Source organism: Tympanuchus pallidicinctus, unplaced genomic scaffold (assembly GCF_026119805.1).
Source record: "Tympanuchus pallidicinctus isolate F22 unplaced genomic scaffold, pur_lepc_1.0 scaffold5, whole genome shotgun sequence".
NCBI lineage: Eukaryota > Metazoa > Chordata > Aves > Galliformes > Phasianidae > Tympanuchus > Tympanuchus pallidicinctus.
Genome location: NW_026294769.1, coordinates 48,672,353 through 48,689,346, shown reverse-complemented (window position 1 = coordinate 48,689,346; position 16,994 = coordinate 48,672,353). Strand labels below are relative to the sequence as shown.

Here is a 16,994-nt window from a genome sequence, read left to right as displayed (position 1 = left end):
TGCTTGCTGGCATAACGGTCTGCTAGCAGCATTGGGAGCTGGTTGGCAGGAGTTGCAGTGCAGTGGAGGAGAAGGCAAGAGAGGCTGGAAAGTAGTAATGCTGGGATAGCACCAAGGTGCAGGCCACGGGTGAAGGATGGGCAGAAAGGAGAAGGAAGTGTTTCCTTCCCAGTGAGCTGCTCTGTGAGGTGGGAGATGCCCTCTGACCAGGGAGGACAGGAGGGGGAACAGGTGCCACGGAGCCTTCTGTCCTCACTGAGGCTCTGCCTGTCTGAACAGTGTGTCTGCAGTTGCTCATACACAGTACATGTACCAGCAGTTGCTCCTGCCCATACAGCACTGAGATGGGCTGTTCCTCAGCTCTGTGATGAGCTGAGGAGTCTGTGGGCTGCAGCCCTTGTCTGACATCTGTGTGGTACCGGCCTGCAATGGCAGGGCTCTGCTTAAGGCTGGGGTCTGCAGTTCCTGCCCAGTTTATATGTGCTCTCTACAGCTCTGGGGCCTGCTGTCAGACCCATAACCCCTTACAAGGCTGCTTAATTCATGGTGTAACATGAGGCACCCAGATAAAAACACACAAGAAGTACGTGATCATAGTAGAAAGGCTAAGGAATTGTGATTAATCTATGAAAGCTTGGCTGGAGATACAAGAGGTGGTTAAAACTGATACATGTTAAGGACTAATCTTAAATGAGGACCCCTCATTAGGAAGTATCAGCCTTGTTTGTATGTCGCTGGCTTTTCTTATTCACTTGCAGCTTTTAAAATAGATGCTGACTGTACTCCTGCTGTAAATGAGTGCTAAGAGGAATACTTACAGATTGTAGTTAATAGGAATGTACTCTTTGCAGATCTCACTGTTGCCGGGGATGACCCTCTGAAAGGCATTATACTTAGCAGACTTTGTAAGGGCAGGTAGTGGCAGGATGAGGGGAAATGTCTTCAACTGGAAGAGGAGAGATTTAGACTAGATATTCAGAGGGCATTCTTTACTGTGACTGTAGTGAGATGCTGGAACAGGTTGCCCAGTGAGCTTGTGGATGCCCCCAGCCTGGAAGCATTCAAGGCCAGGCTGATGGGGCTGTGAGCAGCCTGGTCTGGAGGGAGGTGTCCCTGGCTATAGTTGGAACTAGGTGATCTTAGGGGTCTCTTCCAACTTCAACCATTCCATGACTCTAAGATTCTATGATTAAGTGTAATCTTTGAGGAATGCCCCAGTTTTAAAGGAATTTATATGAATTTATTTATTTAAAGGAATTTATATTATGGGCTGTTTCTTTTTTTTCCAGTTTCTTTGCAGAAAATGTAAGCTTTGTCCATTTAGCTCAGTAGCTGGAAGTGTAGCTGTGAGAAGCCACAGATGCCATCTGTGTTGTGGCATGCACCTTCCAGGTGTTTAAAACCAGCACTGTTTATTGCTCATCACTGCTGTGATGAGCCCTGAGGAGGCTCTGACAGTGGCAGCCCTGTGGGATCAGAGCAGCTGGGGCACACTGGGGTCCCGTTAGCAACCCTGTCATGGTCTGGTGCTGCCTGTGGGGCAGAGTGATGTCAGTCACCTCCGGCAGGCCGAGCAGGTGGCAGCTCCCAAAGTGCAAATTAGCTGGCGTGGCTTGGTTGGGAAGATCTCCCAAAGAAGCCTCTTTGAATTACTAAGAACTAAATGGTAGCTGATGGATGCATTTGATACTTCTTTATGCAGGCGGAGTGCTTGATTTGATATTCTTCACATAGACTGTTTGCATCTTGCCTGAAATCTGGGAAGACAAGCCTGAAAAAGCAATAGAGATATTTTCAGTAGTCAGACAAGATTTTGAAGCTGTTGTTGAGCACGTTCTCCCTGAATATCTTAATATTTCCCAAGTGGAAGCTTACTAAAGATTTCAATAAAAATGCAAAGATTGGATAATTTAAAACTCTCTTGGTATGGCAAGGCTGGGCTCTGCTCTTAGCAGTATGAGGTACAAACCTAGTAATGATGAATTCCTTGTACATCCTTTCCCCTCACAAAAGAGGCAATAAGCAGCAGTAATTACAGGAGGATTTCTTTTAAAATAAACTCTTTAGAATTTTGCCTGGAAGTAAAACAAAATAATGATATTGGCATTAATGTGAAAATCCAATCTTTGCTGGAATTACTGGGTGTGATTGCCCACATAAATTGGATCAGAGTTTGGCCCTTGTTTCTCTGCAGCTGAGTAATGCTTGGTCTGGTTCTCTTTCACGCAACTCCAGCAATGTGAAAAGAGCACCAAAGTAAGAGTAAGTTGCATTTATTTATATATTGATCTCCTTTACATTGGCAGATTTGTTGGTTTTAACGAGAACCAGTGTTTGTTTTCTTTTTTTCCTGTTGTCAGCCTTATTCACATTTCACACACTACTTGTAAGGCGTTCTCTTGATCTAAATCTCTTTCTCAGTAAGGTGAGGAGGAGCTAGAAACACTGAGAATACAAAGTACCACTGTAAATGTGTCAGAAAGTAGTAGTTGAGAGAGTGCTGTTTCCTTTGTTTATTTGAACAAATGGAAATTTTAAACTATGCAAAGTTCACAAGTTGATACCAGATGTATTTCTTGGCTTTGGCCAGCAGCTCAAGTACAGATACTTACAAGAAGCAAAGCCTACCTCGATTACAGTCATGTGAAAACTCAGAAGTCTGTAGCTGTGAGTCAAAACATTACATTTCGTATATTTTAGTTATTAGCTACAGGAAATGTGTATGTCCTTTTGCAAACAGGATTTATTTTTTCAGGAAAAGTGGGGTTTGTGATCAGTGCCCTCTGTCAGTAAGTGCATGGATTTGGCTACTGACTGTGCAAGGAGGTATTCTTACACGTGTGCTTACGTGATGAAGCACCAAATTCAGTTTTATGAGCAGCTGATGTTAATGATTAAAGGTTTCATCCAAAACCAACTGAACCAGGCGTAGCAGTCATTTGTTTAAGTGAGGTTGGGGTAAGGCTTTGGTAGCAGTTGGCAGATGTTATTTTTTCTTGCTGATGTCATTAGTTAAATTTAACTGTAAGAAATTGGAAAGGAATGAAGGAGTGACTTCTGCAGAACTCTTAAAAGCAGGCAGAGACTTGAAAAGACTCCGTCTTGCACTTAGAATGAATAATGTTTCTTCAACAGCTAAAATCTTACATCGTTGCCAGCTCTGAAGTTGGGTATTGCACAATGCTCAGACACCCGTGGTGCCACTGGGTAAACTCCTGATGCCTGAGTTCTGGGGAAAGCTCAGCAAACCATCCATGCACACGTGCGCATAGATGCTTCCTGAAGCTTCCTATGGTGTCTGGCATTGCCCTGCTGGATGTGCTCAGTCCACACATTTGCTGGTGACCCCAGCGTTTCTCTCCTGCCAGAGGCCCTTTAGGGGCTAAGAAGAGTGACATGCCACATTTAGCTCCTGAGGACCTCAGCACGTGAAATGCAGCTCAAATCATGCCTCAGACTGCAAAGGCAGTGCTTTACTCCCACCTGCCACATCGTGGAGTGACCGTGGGCTTGGGGGTCTCTTACAACCTAATGCCAAGGTAGCTGCTGCAGTGAGGGAGGGCTACCTGCAGCAGATAGGTGAAAAAGCAATCCAGGGCCACAAAAGCCACATCTGAAACCCCATGCCTGTATTAAAAAAGGCAAATCCTTCTGAGGATATGTACCACCTCCATTACACTGGAGTCAAAATAGATGGAGGTGCACACACTGGCAGATTATAAGAAGGCAGTGAGAGTGCAATTATGGTCTCCTGTGGTGTTTCAGTAGTTGGATGATGATTCTGTTTTCACAGATGCAGTTGGTGTCCTGGGGCTCACAACTTGTGTCCTCCTCCTGGGGTCTCTCTCCTCTTTGTGGTGCAGTGGTTTGGAGCTTGCCCTTACATCCCACTGCAGTTGTGTGTTTGTGGTTAATAGTTGGGAATGTATTTGAATGTTTTTCCTTGATTGTGCATGCAGTATCTGAGTGCTTGTTGCTGTTTATGCTTTAAAGCAGGTTATTTGCCCAGAATTTGTTTAAAAATACTTTTTTTTCTAAACTACAAAATCAGGTGTGGAATCTGGATGTTGACAAATGTAATCTACGTGCTGTGGGATAGATGTAATTGTCCTCTCTGCGTCCAAGGCTTCCACTTTTCTTTATTTCTTTATCCAGTTAATTGCTAACATTGTATTTAAGCATTAGATAAAAGAACTCCTTAGCCCTAAGATGATACTGTTGTAATGACAGCTTTTGTTGTTCTTGACAGAATCCCTAAACGGATCTTGGAAAGAAGGAGGATTTGTGCCTTCTAGTACCAGCAGCAGTGGATACTGGAGCTGGAATGCTCCCAGTGACCAGTCCAACCCATCTACCCCATCTCCACCTCTGTCAGCTGACAGCTTTAAAGCTTTTCGAACACCTTCCCAGCCAGATGATGGCATTGATGAAGCTGAAACAAGCAACCTTCTCTTTGATGAACCCATCCCTAGGAAGAGGAAGGTTAGCCTCCTGTTAAATTCCATGCCCATAGGCAAATACAGTGTCAGTAGACTTACTGTGCTGTGAGAAAGGAACACCTCACCTAGAGAGAGCTCTGTATGCGTGCATTCCCTCCTTGGCATTCAGTGAACATAGGTACTGAGCCTAGTCACTGTGCCTAGCTCAGCCTAGTCACCTGCTGCACGTGCCATCAGCACCACATATTTGCTAGCAGATGGTGAGGTTCTGCTGATCCTCCTGCTCAGAAAACAGTGATTTCCAGAATGCGTTGCCTCTGGCCAATCGAGGGATTCTTCCCCAATTTGGCAGATTCTTTGTGTGAAGGATGCAACAGGTAGCCTTTACGTGTCATCACAAAGGCTGCACGTGGCCTTGATATTTCTTGTTCCGTGGAAGTGCTGTTTGTCTGACAGTGTGTCAAATACCTTAATACTGCGATGCTTTCACTGCACAAACATATGGGGTGAAAAAAGGAGGGGGAGATCAAACCTGATGGCTTTTGATACAGCATTAGCAGTGGCCAAATTCATCCTTGGTAGGAGTCTGCAAAAGCAGACTAAATAAAACACTGAGTAAAAAAGAAAAAAAAAAGTCCAAAAAACCAAAAAGGCACCTTTATGCTAGCAAGCAGGCTGCTCTTGGAGAGAAAAAGAAAACAAAGACATGGCACTGGTCCAGGTTCTCTTCCCTCCCAACACAACAGGACAGGTTTTGCATAGCAAGATGGGAAAGGACTTTATGCAAGGAGGAGAAAAAGAATCTATTCTTTCATAGTGACACTGATTCTGACTCAGTCTGGGGCAGTTAATTGCTTCACCACCAGCAGGAGGAAGTTCTAATGATTGTTTAAACGTGTTCAGATTTATCTTGTTGCTCCAGAAGTTGCTTATTTGCTGACCAACGCTGTTCTGCCCTTGTTTGTGGGAGAGGGGTGGTTAAATGTTTTTGCTTTTTTCTGAAAGGGAAAGAAAATATTTTGGAGGACACATTTATTAAAATAAATCAGAAGTTGGAGCTGGTTGTTAAACTAAAGCAGACAGTTTTGGATTGTGTGAGACAGGAGGAGTAGGAATGCAGAAGCGCGCTGCTTTGCCTTTTACTTGTCAATTGAAGTGATGCTTATTATCATCACTGCTATTGTTGGGCCATGATTAGACAGATGGTTTTACAGCTGCCATCTTTATTGTTATGTAAGTTGCCTGTGAGTATTTCTATTTATGTACTCACCACAGATACATTCCACTGTCTCTTCCTGTTCTCATGGATTTTGCTCTGAATGGCAAATGTTTAACTTTGATAAATAATAACATTACCTGCCAAACTTTGTTACAGTTTAACTGCATTTCCTGCACTTCTTTTTTTAATTCTGATCCCAGCATGGTACTTTATCTGAGTACATCTTCACACGTTTAGAAACTGAAATGAAAATGTTCGGGTTAATTCCTATTTAGGGCTTCACACTTATTCCTTTTGATTTTGGAAATAGCGATTGATAACCTTACTTCGACTCATGAAAGTTTTTTCCATTGCGTGTTTCAAAATGTCACATTAGCAACCACATTCCAGTAAGAATCACAAAATCATAGAATGGCTTAGGTTGGAAGGGACCATCCAGTTCCAATCCTGTGCCTTGGGCAGGGCTGCCACCCACCAGCTCAGGCTGCCCAGGATCCCATCCAGCCTGACCTCACACGCCTCCAACGATGGAACATCCACAGCTCTGGGCAGCTGTGCCAGTACATCACCACCTTCTGAATAAAGAATTTCCTCCTAACATCTCACCTGAATTTTCCTTCTTTTGGTTCAAAGCCTGTACTTGCTTAAAAGTTCCCATTAAGGTAGTAGTCCCCGTAATTCCCCACCAGATCTTCTATCTGTTATTTTCTTAAATGAAAGTTAAAGTCTGATGATGCAGTTGGACTCGTCAGAAATGGAAGCACGGTTTATGTTCTGTATTTCCGCCCTGCGATATTTCTTTGGGTTATACTAAAATTTGCACATTCCCAGCATGGACAGTAAAGCTAAAAATGCAGTAGATTGTTTTTGCCATCTAATCAGAGAGGGGTGTTGAACCGCTCTGTGTTCATAAAGATGTGCCTGGTGTTGGGGATGCCATAGGGGAGCTCCTGTGAGGTACGTGGGAAGTGTAGTCTTCATGTTGTCATGTGGTTGGTAGAGATTTGTTGGTTCTTAAGCTGATTACTGCAATCAGCTTTTGCTTTGACAGGCCAGCAGCTGAGATTTTTTTTCAAGTCCTACTCTGTTATCTTTATAGCAAATGCTGAAATTTATCATGTACTCAAGTGCAATTCCAGATGATCCAAAGTGAACCAATCACGAGGCTGATTTCTGTTGAAGACACAAAGGAAGCATGTGCTCATCTCTAAGGATATGCTTGTTTTTTTAATTGAATGTTATCTGGACATAATTACTTAATCCTACGTGTAGCTTTTGAAATAATGCATTCTGTAGTATTAGAGAAAATGATTTTGGGGAAGCCCAAATTATTCAGGCATTAACATTCAAAATTAGAAATGTGTAAAATTGGTTTCATTTGAGGGACTTGAAACTGGAATGGGCAAATTAACAACAAGCCGTGCCAGAGAGCAGGGAGAGGTAAAGCTTGGGCACAGGCCACTCCTTTCTCTGCACTTTGTAGAACCCAGTGGGATTGTGCTGTTAGCTGAGACATGGCAGTGTTAGAAATGGGGAATTAGAGGCTGTAGGCATTCAGCGATTGATTCGGCTTACAGATAAGACTGTTTTATAAGTCTGTGCTTGTTTTGGGTTGCTTTCTCCTTCTTCTGTCCTTCTTGTGACTAAGAATACATTGCTCTCTTGTTTCAGAACTCAATGAAGGTGATGTTCAAATGCCTGTGGAAAAACTGTGGAAAGGTACTGAGCACAGCTGCAGGGATTCAGAAACACATACGGACCATCCACCTCGGGTAAGAGACCGCTGCCTTCAGAAATCAAAGGGATTTGCTGTGCTTTGCCTGGGAGATGACTGAATTATCCCTGTCTTTTCTAAGATCCAAAGGTTTCTGGAGTAGTTGAGGAGCAATGTGTAGAGGTGAACAGAAACTTCTTCCAAAAGCAAAGCACTTTCTTTTCCAAGCTTTAGTGAACTTTGCTAGAAGGTCGCAAGAAGCTGTGATCACACTGCGCTTCCCCCAGCGGCAGCACAGCTCAGAAACATTTGATGGAGAATTGTTTCCAGTAATGCCTGCTCCCTGCTTGTTATGTCCAGTCTGCAGCTGGGTGAAAGATGGCAGGTTTCATGGTGCTGCATGAGTACTTTCCAGTTTCGTTTCACATTGAATTGCATTCTGAGTCAAAGCAATTAAGAAAACTGAAAATGAAACCAAGCTGCTAATTCCATGTGTGTTTATTTGGACTAGAAGCAAAAGCTAATGAATCTTGTATGACATGAGGTTTTTTGAGAGCTTTAGTTTTCAACTAAATTCTCCTGTGCAATTCACTGAGTGACCTAGCTGTTTAATATATTAATTACATGGAGACCCAGTGCTACCTCACAGCGTTAGTGAGCAGGCAGTCTGGGAGACAGTCTGGACATGATGGCAGTGGAAGGGGGCAGGGTGTCCAGGTGTTGCCTTACATGCATATGCAATTGAATCTTTTTTCTCATTTCCCTTCTTTGTGGTCCTCACCTGAGGGTTATGTGGATGTATGTGTTGTGTAAGTCTGTGTTACCCAGTGCTTATAAATTAAAAGTGACTGCGAGTTGTAGTCTGGCATGGAGCTCTGGGGGGTTGTGCAACAGTGCTAGTAATTGGTGTTGGGCTCAAGTTCCAAAGACTGAAGCTGTCGGAAAAAATCTCTTTCAAAATGCAGTTATCTTCTTTTTGCTTCGTCCTTTGTACTGCTGGGACATCTTTTGAATGGCATGGGGCAGGGAGAAGTAAACAGCAGAGCTTCCCAGATGGAAGATTCAGGACAAAAAAAATCATGTATGAGCCGTTAGGTTGAATTTTAACAACGTGAGTGTTGGGAATGTACTAAAATAGTGGTTTGTTTGGGAGTTCCTGATAATGTGTAGACTGTCAGGAATAATTGCTTGTGACTGGGCTGCTTCATGTCCAGCATTTGTTGTCTAGCACACAGCAGGTGGGGTCAGGGGATGCAGGGACAGGCAAGCCTCTTGCAACTCCTCCCTCAGTAAGTCTGCATCTGAAGGTTAGGACCAGACAGTCCAGCATGGGCAAGCCAGCCCTTAAGTGTCCTTTCTGTGCCCATGTTGGAGTGAGTCGCATGGTGAGACTGTTACTGAGCAGCTATTCTATTAGGCCACGGAAAGTTACAGAAAACCGTGTCCAAAACAATGTTTGACTTAAGAAACTAGTGATAAGATAATAACTTATTTCCTGTTAGGTTAGCAGGGTTTATCTTGCCCGTGCTTGTTACCTTTAAATGCCCTTTTGTGGCTGCTTTGTCATTTATGAAGTTAAAGTGCTTTGAGATTCTTGTTAACTTCAATAGTCAGCAATGGGAAGCAAGTACTGCTTGATGTTTATGCTAAGGCATAGAAGTTAAACATCAAGTCCAAGGTCAAAGAATCAGAAGAAATAAAGTTTAAATTTCTGCTTCTTTTCCCTTCAGACTGGATAATTTTCTTTTCCTCCCTAGAGTCAGATCTCTGATAAGGTAGGAAGAATTAAAACTGGAAATACTAATTAATTGACAGCATGAATATATTTGCTTATGCATCTAGAACTTAAAATACAGCTTAAGGCTCTTGCTTTCTTTTAATCAGTTCCTTTTTCTTGATACAGACGCGTAGGAGAATCTGACTACAGTGACGGAGAGGAGGATTTTTACTACACAGAAATCAGGCTCAACACGGACTCAGTAGCTGATGGCCTAAGCAGCCTTTCGCCAGTCTCTCCATCTTTAGCATCTCCTCCTTCCTTTCCCACCCAAGACGCAATCCGTCCTGAAACTTCCTGTGCCAAAACTGAGACTAAATTGATGACACCTCTGAGCCGCTCAGCTCCTACCAACCTCTACCTCGTACACACGGACCATGCTTACCAGGTAATGCTGCTCAGGGTGAGCTCCACTCACTGCACTGACTTCATTAATGTAGAAGATGTCTAAATACTGTGTTTAGATTTTGAAAAGCCAAGCTTAGTTTTAGTGAGTCAGAGAGTTTCATAGAGCAAGAACAGTTAATGGGGCTTGTTTCATTTAAACCATATGTCCACTTCTGGGTTAGTACTTTCTGCTCTCACCACAGCCAGTGGACTTTTGGGTACAGTCTTCCAGTCCTGTGTAGAGTCATTGAATTGCTCAGGTTGAAAAGATCTTCAAGATATCAGGTCCAACTGCAACCTAACCATACTACCCTAACTCTGACAACCCTCTGCTAAATGGTGTCCCTGAGCAGTACAGGTGCATGCTTCGTGTTGAGAAGAGTTGCTCTGTGTTTTTTATTCCACTGCCTACTCAGTTATTTCTCCAATGACCATAAGGAACACCTAAGGTGACGTGTTCTCGTGTGGTCTCCTGCATTGTAAACAATCTCTATCAGTCAGCTAAATCCCTCCCAGAGTGTTAGCTCTGCTAATACTGAATGTCTGGAAGCAAGTACCCAAAACATGCTAGGAACAATTCCTTTCCTCTGCTGTGTGCAGCATGAGATGTCAGTTTGCATATGTGAAGAAGAGCAGGAAAAATGAAAAGAACGTATGTGATACCCTCCCGCTCTTAGAGATAATTCTTTGCAAATGGGAAAACTCCAGTCGTATCCAAGGTGCTGTTCAAAAAGCTTCCAACTAAGTTCAGACAGAAGGCATTAATTGGGAAAGTGCACTAAAATTTGGTATGTTTTGGTCTGGATGCCATATGAGAAAATACGAATTGAGACTTTGAAGTGGTGTGGTCCGTGACCTGCGTATGCACTGGAGAACTGAACTCAAATTTGTCAGGCGCAGTAACTCTTGTATACAGCATGGTGCAGATAAAACCCGTCTGTTGTTTGTCTGGAACAGCACAGTTTGATCTCCCACGCACTTTGGAAAGCATGAGTGGAAGTCTGGGACCTCAGGTGGGAGCTGCATCAGGTAGTGCAGCAGCCTGGGCACTGATGAAGCCAGCTAAGAGAAGGACTTTCTTCTCAGTCTCGCTTGAGCCCTGCCTCTCCCATAGTGAGGTACCAGATCCTGGCTGCTCGCTTCGTCTGTTATTTGTAGGGCTTTTTTTGCCATGTTCTTTCCTGCTGTATGAAGACTCACTCAATCCTCCTTTATATAGCAGAGAAAGGATATGCCAGCCCTTTCCATTTTTTTCCAGCCTTTGAATAACACACTTGATTAAGGAAATTCTGTTTGAAATGTTTCAACTGCTTGAATTGGATTGGGACTGATGTATTCCATGGTATCATACTGCATGTGCCTGAACCCTACAAGTGCCTCCTTGTCACGTTGCTCCATTTTGAGTACTTCATTTTATCAGTGAGGAACGACCCTGTGCATACTGCATAAGGCATTCTCTTGAACTGAGGTCCCTGTTCCAGTTCCCGTTCAGGTTTTCTTTGCCAAAGAAGCAGCTTATGTGGAGCAGATCAGTGGGATGCAGTGTTCAAGTCTCCATCCCAACCAGGGGAGGCACCCCACCACGTGGAGTTACTGTATTTTTCCTGTTGCCTTTCAGTGAGGTTTTTCTCTTTCACTGAACTCAGCAGACATGTGCTTCCTCGAGGAGTTGATGTGTCTGTATTTAACCTCTTGGAACTGCAGCCTCAGCAGCATTGGGAGCATAGCTGCGATAGATGGAATCATTCAGTGGCCTTGGTTTCTTTTGCTTGGAGAGATTCCAGAGAATTGCTTCAGCAATTTGCTCCAAAGAATATTTTTAATGGGAACAATCAGATAGCAGTTTGTCATCGCTCCTTCTCTTCAGAGTGGTTCAGGGAAGCAGTGAGGTGACTCCAGCAGCCTCAGACACAATCTCTACTTAGATAAATGCTTCGTGTTGCTGTGAGATTCAGTGACTGAAAGACAAAAAGAAAGCTCATTTTTAAGAGCAAATTCTTTGTAAATTTTAATCAAGAAGTCTTTTATTTTTTGGGGGGGATGAAAGCTTGAATCTCAGGAGTCAAGGGAAGCCTGTGTTGATAATTGTCGCACTCCTGCCAGAGTAAATGTGAGGTAATGTGAGGTTACAAATTTCCTGACTCTGTCAAGTGAAGAGGGATGTAAAATGATGGAGGAAAGGAATTCCAGGGGGCACAAAGCCAAGTGAGAAAAATTGAGGGAAGACATAAGATGAAAAATACCAAACAATCCTAAGCTGAGCTGGTTGAGGATTGCAACCCGGGTATTACTGGGTGTTACAGCCAGATGGAGGGAAGGTGAGAGTTCTTTGTACTGAAAGCGACCTTCAGATATTTGCTTTAGCTTCGGCTGTCATTGAATCCCAAGCTTCTTGTTTTTAATAAGAGCAGCTGTTCTAATTGGGATGAAACATTTGTCTGATGAATGAAAAATGGCCAGCCCTTACTGTTAATGCTGTTGTCCAAAAGTCCTCTCCATCCAATCTTCAGTTACTTTAACCTGCTGTCACCAGTTTATATACTTCCTTGTTTATCACTGTGGGTAGGTTAATCATTTGTACTATTTTTTTTGCTGCCAACTGGCATTATTAAAACAGGGTTGTTTTTTTAATATGGTACTTGAGTTCATGTTTTTTCTACCAGACCCAGGTTTTAAAGGTTTTGCATGGATTCTTGTGAGAGCTATCATCTTCCTCCAAACAGGGTTTTAACAAGAGCAGTATATAAACATGTTCCTTCCTTACTGGCTTATCTGTGATTATCCTTCTCAGCAACAGGGTAAAATGCTTGTCACTGTCAGCACTGTGAAGGTTTTTTCCACCTCTGAAGCTCTCCTGCAGATTTACAGTTTTAAGGGGTAAAAGATCCCTTGACGTGCTTTGGAAAATGAATGGTTCTTTTACTGGAATGATATTTTCTTTTCAAACAGGCCACTCCTCCAGTGAACATTCCAGGGTCAACTAAATTCACTCCCAATGGCAGTAGCTTTAGCATCTCTTGGCAGTCGCCTCCAGTTACCTTCACCGGCATCCCAGTAAGTGAATGACAAGAAAAAAGAAAATAAAAAAAAAGAAGGAAAAAAAAATATTGAAGAACTTTTTGTGTTTTCAGAGTATCTCATAACAGCAGTGATTTTGACAGAACAGGTACAGAAAAGAAATAAGTCACGTTATGCCCCAGTTTGCTTGTGTGACTGACTGTAGCCCTCTTGCCAATCTCTTAAATGCAATACAGTGCTTTTTCTCTTTTGTTTTGTTTTGTTTTTTGCCTTGGACCACAAGCAGAGAACAGGATTGATAGTATGTGTTTTAAAATACCCATTTTCGAAAGAATTTTCGGGGAGGTGCAGAACCCGTCACTGCATGCTGCTTTTTCTGCCACTAAGAGATTGCTTATGAGGCTGGAGATAAAACTAACAAGGCAGTGGTTATGTTAACAGGGTAATTGGAACCAAGCAGCAGGGCTGTTATCTAAATGAACTCTGAAGATGAAGTATAGTTGAAAGGCAGCAGAAGGAAAGAAATAAAGTATGAAGTCTGACCCCAGTAGGCTACAGGGATGTAGCCTCTACTGACAGCAGAAGGTTCTGTAATTTTGCACAAAACAATGCATGTAATACATAAAGTATTTTTAATGTTACTTTTAATATTAATACGTGGTGCAGCGTGACAACGTTTTAATGAAGTATTGGATGCAAAGTCAGCTCTGGCCCTTCCTTCACATAGATGGATAATGTACGAGGCCGTATTTCTTTACAGAACTGCAGAAATTGGTTGTTTGCTGAAACATAGGTTTCCAGTAGTCCTAAACGTGAAGCAGTGTAGGTGTGGATACTGTAGGGGGAGGTAAAAACCTTAATGAAAGCTTCAGAGGGATTAGGTGTCTAGTGCCTCGCATGGTGAGTGCTAAGAACAAACGTAATCACTGCCTTCAGTAAAGGAAGATCTTTTATGTAACAAGGAGAAATAAACATATATCAAATTTATTCTGATTTTTATTAGAAAGCATTTTTTATTATAATTTAAGATTCCCTAGTCATGAACTCACTTCATATAATAGTGTTTCATTTAATATTGTGCCTTCTGAATTTTTACAATGTATTGCATAACACACATTGCTCATTTAAAGATCCATATAGCTTTTTGTCCTACCACCAGTGAATATTAGACATGGTGATAACAGATGCTATTTCCCTCCCTTTTCTTCACCAAGTGAATCTCCAAAGCTTCTTAACGTCAACCTTTGGCAAATGTTGGAGATTTTCTCAGACTGTGGTATCCTGCAGGTCTGATAAAAAATGAAAGTGGCTGAATCAATTACGCTGTGCTCTGCCAATGAATATTTATTAAGTTCTATCAAGGAACAGCTCACAGTGAAAGACATCATGCTGTCAGCAATTTGAACAAGAGCGCCTCGGCAGAGCGTGCTATCTGTGAAGTTCCTCGAGTGTTTGATTTCACAACAATGGGGTTGATACAGAGCAATGACAAAACTGGCTCCTTCTGCGGAGTAGCAGAAACTGGTGCCAGTAGTGTTGGGAATCTAAAAGTGCAATTATCCACACTGTAAATCACACACATAAGCCGACAGGATTATACGTGTGCGTTGAGTTTGCTTGCTCAACCAACAACATTGAACCCTAGCTTTAGAGCTGACTCTTCTCAAGGGAATTCAAGAGATGCCAAACCACTTTCACAGAACTGCGTGAAGATAGCAGTGATGTAGGCACGATTCAGAAATAATCCCAGTACAAAAACCTCGGGAAGTGCTGATGATAGCAGAATAATAAAGCACTCTGGGAACCACATGAACTGATTTTTATGTGTCTGCTACGTAGGTCGCAGTAATGCTCCTATTTATTTCCAGGGAAACTCCAACAGATACAAAGAGCACAATGGCACTATTTGATAGAGCATGTTCTCAGCTAGAAAGGCATTTCTTTTGGAGCAGCCCTTGTAATATTTATAGGGCTGCCAGCCAAAAACAACCTTTTAAGTTCATGCACACTTTCATATTCTGTCAGCAGTGAGATCATTTAAGAATGAAAGCCTTGCCTGTAGTGGGAAGTGATGTGTGGTAAGAGCAGATGTAAATACAAAGTGATGCTAAATAACTGCATATTAAATGAAAGTTGCATTTCGCTTGTGTTTTTTTAAGTAAATGACGTATTGCCTTACAAAAGCAGGGCTGTGTTAATTTTCACCCTTGCAATGAGTGCAACTCCTTTTGGAAAGTGGTAGTCATACAGTGGAGCTTCTCTGCCTCACACAAGGCTTACATACAACCAGCCTGTGACAGAGCCAGTGGAATACATGCTTTGCTCTGAGCACTATGCATGCCTTTCTGTATGTATTTGGCCCCTGAGGTTAGGTGCATGTCCACAGCAAGCAAGGGAACTTAAGAGGGTAATTCCAAGCCATTACTTTCTGTCTTACCCATAATAGTTACAGGCAATTTTCTAAAATAGCTTTGGGCTACCTTTTTGGCTGGTGACAAACCACTGGGAAGTAAAAAATGGGTATGGATTTACAAAAGTATGTAGGCTACAAATTCTTTCGTGTTACCAGCAGTGTGGGGATAGGATGAGTGTGTCGTGCCAAGAGGGCTGTTGAACCAAGAAGGCTTACAGTGCATAGTAAAGGACTTAATTCAGTGCAGCTTGTTAGCAGCCATGATCAGTAGGACTGTCTTGCACTCCCACTGAAACCTGGGGGGCTGCACTGTAACTGGCCTGCAGCAAACTCCCTTCTCCCAAGCTGTCCCTGCACAAGAGTCACAGGTTAGAGCAATGTAAAAAATCCCTTCATCTCACAAGAGATTATTAGTATTCATTGAACACAGGCTGAGGTCTGTTTTTGTAATTATTTTAAACTGGAGAATTTTAATAAGAGCCTTTCAGAGTCTTAAAAAGCATGAATGCATGCATTTGCTGTATTCCCCCAAATCTTAAGTGATGCTGCTCTGTACTCTGGCTTACTCTGCTTGGGTGACTAGACAGAGAAAAGCAACGTGGAGCTGATATCATGTACATATTTACACCTCCAGCTTCTTCAGACCTTTAAATTATTTGTATTTGTATGCTGTTTACTGACCTCTCCTTGGTATCTCAGCCACTGTGTATCACAAATTACTTTTTCAGGAAGCGGTTCTATCTGTGACAAACAGCAGCAGTTTGATTACCGTAGATTTAAAAGTGTGTTTCTATTGCATTCATGTCTGCACGCAGTTCATAAGTGACCTTTTTGTCTGTATTGACAGGTCTCACCAACTCACAATCGTCCTGCCGGGAGTGGAGAGCAGAAGCAGTCCCACACAGTTCTTTCATCACCACCCAGAGTAGCGTTTGGATTGAGGTATGGGACCATTGGCTCCTGCTGACAGACCAGTAGCTTCAGACTTTGGGGGGTGTTTAGTACACAAGATGTCGGTGGCCACAGAAAAAGAAGAACTACAGCACCAAGTGTGGTTGCAGTTGTCAGGTAGCTTCTTACTGGGACATTTGGGGTTAACGTATCCACGCTTTTCATTAGCACCAGAAGTAAAGTTCAGGGGAAAAATGAGTTGTCGGGGAATGAAAAGGGCACAGACTGTGAAGGAGAACTGCAGGCCTTACGCCAGGTAGATCTGGAGTTCAGATGCACATCTAAACTCCCCTGTAAAGCAGTGGTATGCAGATCCACAGTTCCATTTGAAGCATCTTGAACTTTGTTGCTTTTTTCTCTGAAATGCTGTTGCATAAAAAAAAAAATCAAACTGCAATGCTGTATTTCTTCTAGTAAAGAAACTCTTCGTTTCTCACAGTCCTAAAAGGTGACTGAACCCTAAAAAGACAACAGAGAGCACTGGGAAGATTTTATGCTTTTCAGTTTCAGTGTGACTCTTGGATCATCATAAGTGCTATAAATGGAACTTGGGATGTTCCCAGTTCATGGACTGTGCTTATTGTCAGTAATAAAAAAACTCATGAATATGCAAGAGAATAATCACAAGGCAGCTCCTGTGTGCCATGCAGTATCTCATGCAGGTATTAAACAGTTGTGTCTGGCTGTACACTCATTTGACTTAAGGACTGTAGGTCTGGCAGCTCTGCTGTCATGAGCATTGGGTCATTCCTTGTAGATTGCTCCTCAGGTTTGCTATGTGTTGAGTAGTATTTTAACATTTATCTTAATCATTTTCTGCAATTCTCTTGTGAGCTTTAAGTATGGTGGTAGGATGGAATACATGACAATCACGGTGGCTTTAAAAGCAGGTACTGCCTGCCTTGCTGGTTTCAGGGAGGAAAAGAGCACACGTGAACACAGAATCACAGAATGGCCCAGGCTGGGAGGGACCTCAAGGATTGTGAATCTCCAACCCCCCTGCCACAGGCAGGGCCACCAACCTCCACATTTAATAGTAGACCAGGGCCCCATCCAGTCTGGCCTTGAACTCCTCC

The 16,994-nt window shown here is 42.8% G+C and overlaps 1 protein-coding gene across 2 annotated transcripts in view; it reads left to right on the top strand.

Moving 5' to 3' along the window:
* The window catches only part of ZNF704 (zinc finger protein 704), a 91,682-nt gene that overhangs the window by 60,428 nt on the left and 14,260 nt on the right, over positions 1-16,994 (top strand). For both annotated transcript variants that reach the window (XM_052704014.1, XM_052704016.1), the window contains exons 4-8: positions 4,250-4,482; positions 7,330-7,430; positions 9,276-9,537; positions 12,486-12,590; positions 15,815-15,909. In XM_052704014.1, coding sequence (XP_052559974.1) covers positions 4,250-4,482; positions 7,330-7,430; positions 9,276-9,537; positions 12,486-12,590; positions 15,815-15,909 — 796 coding nt within the window. The remainder of the gene's footprint in view (positions 1-4,249; positions 4,483-7,329; positions 7,431-9,275; positions 9,538-12,485; positions 12,591-15,814; positions 15,910-16,994) is intronic.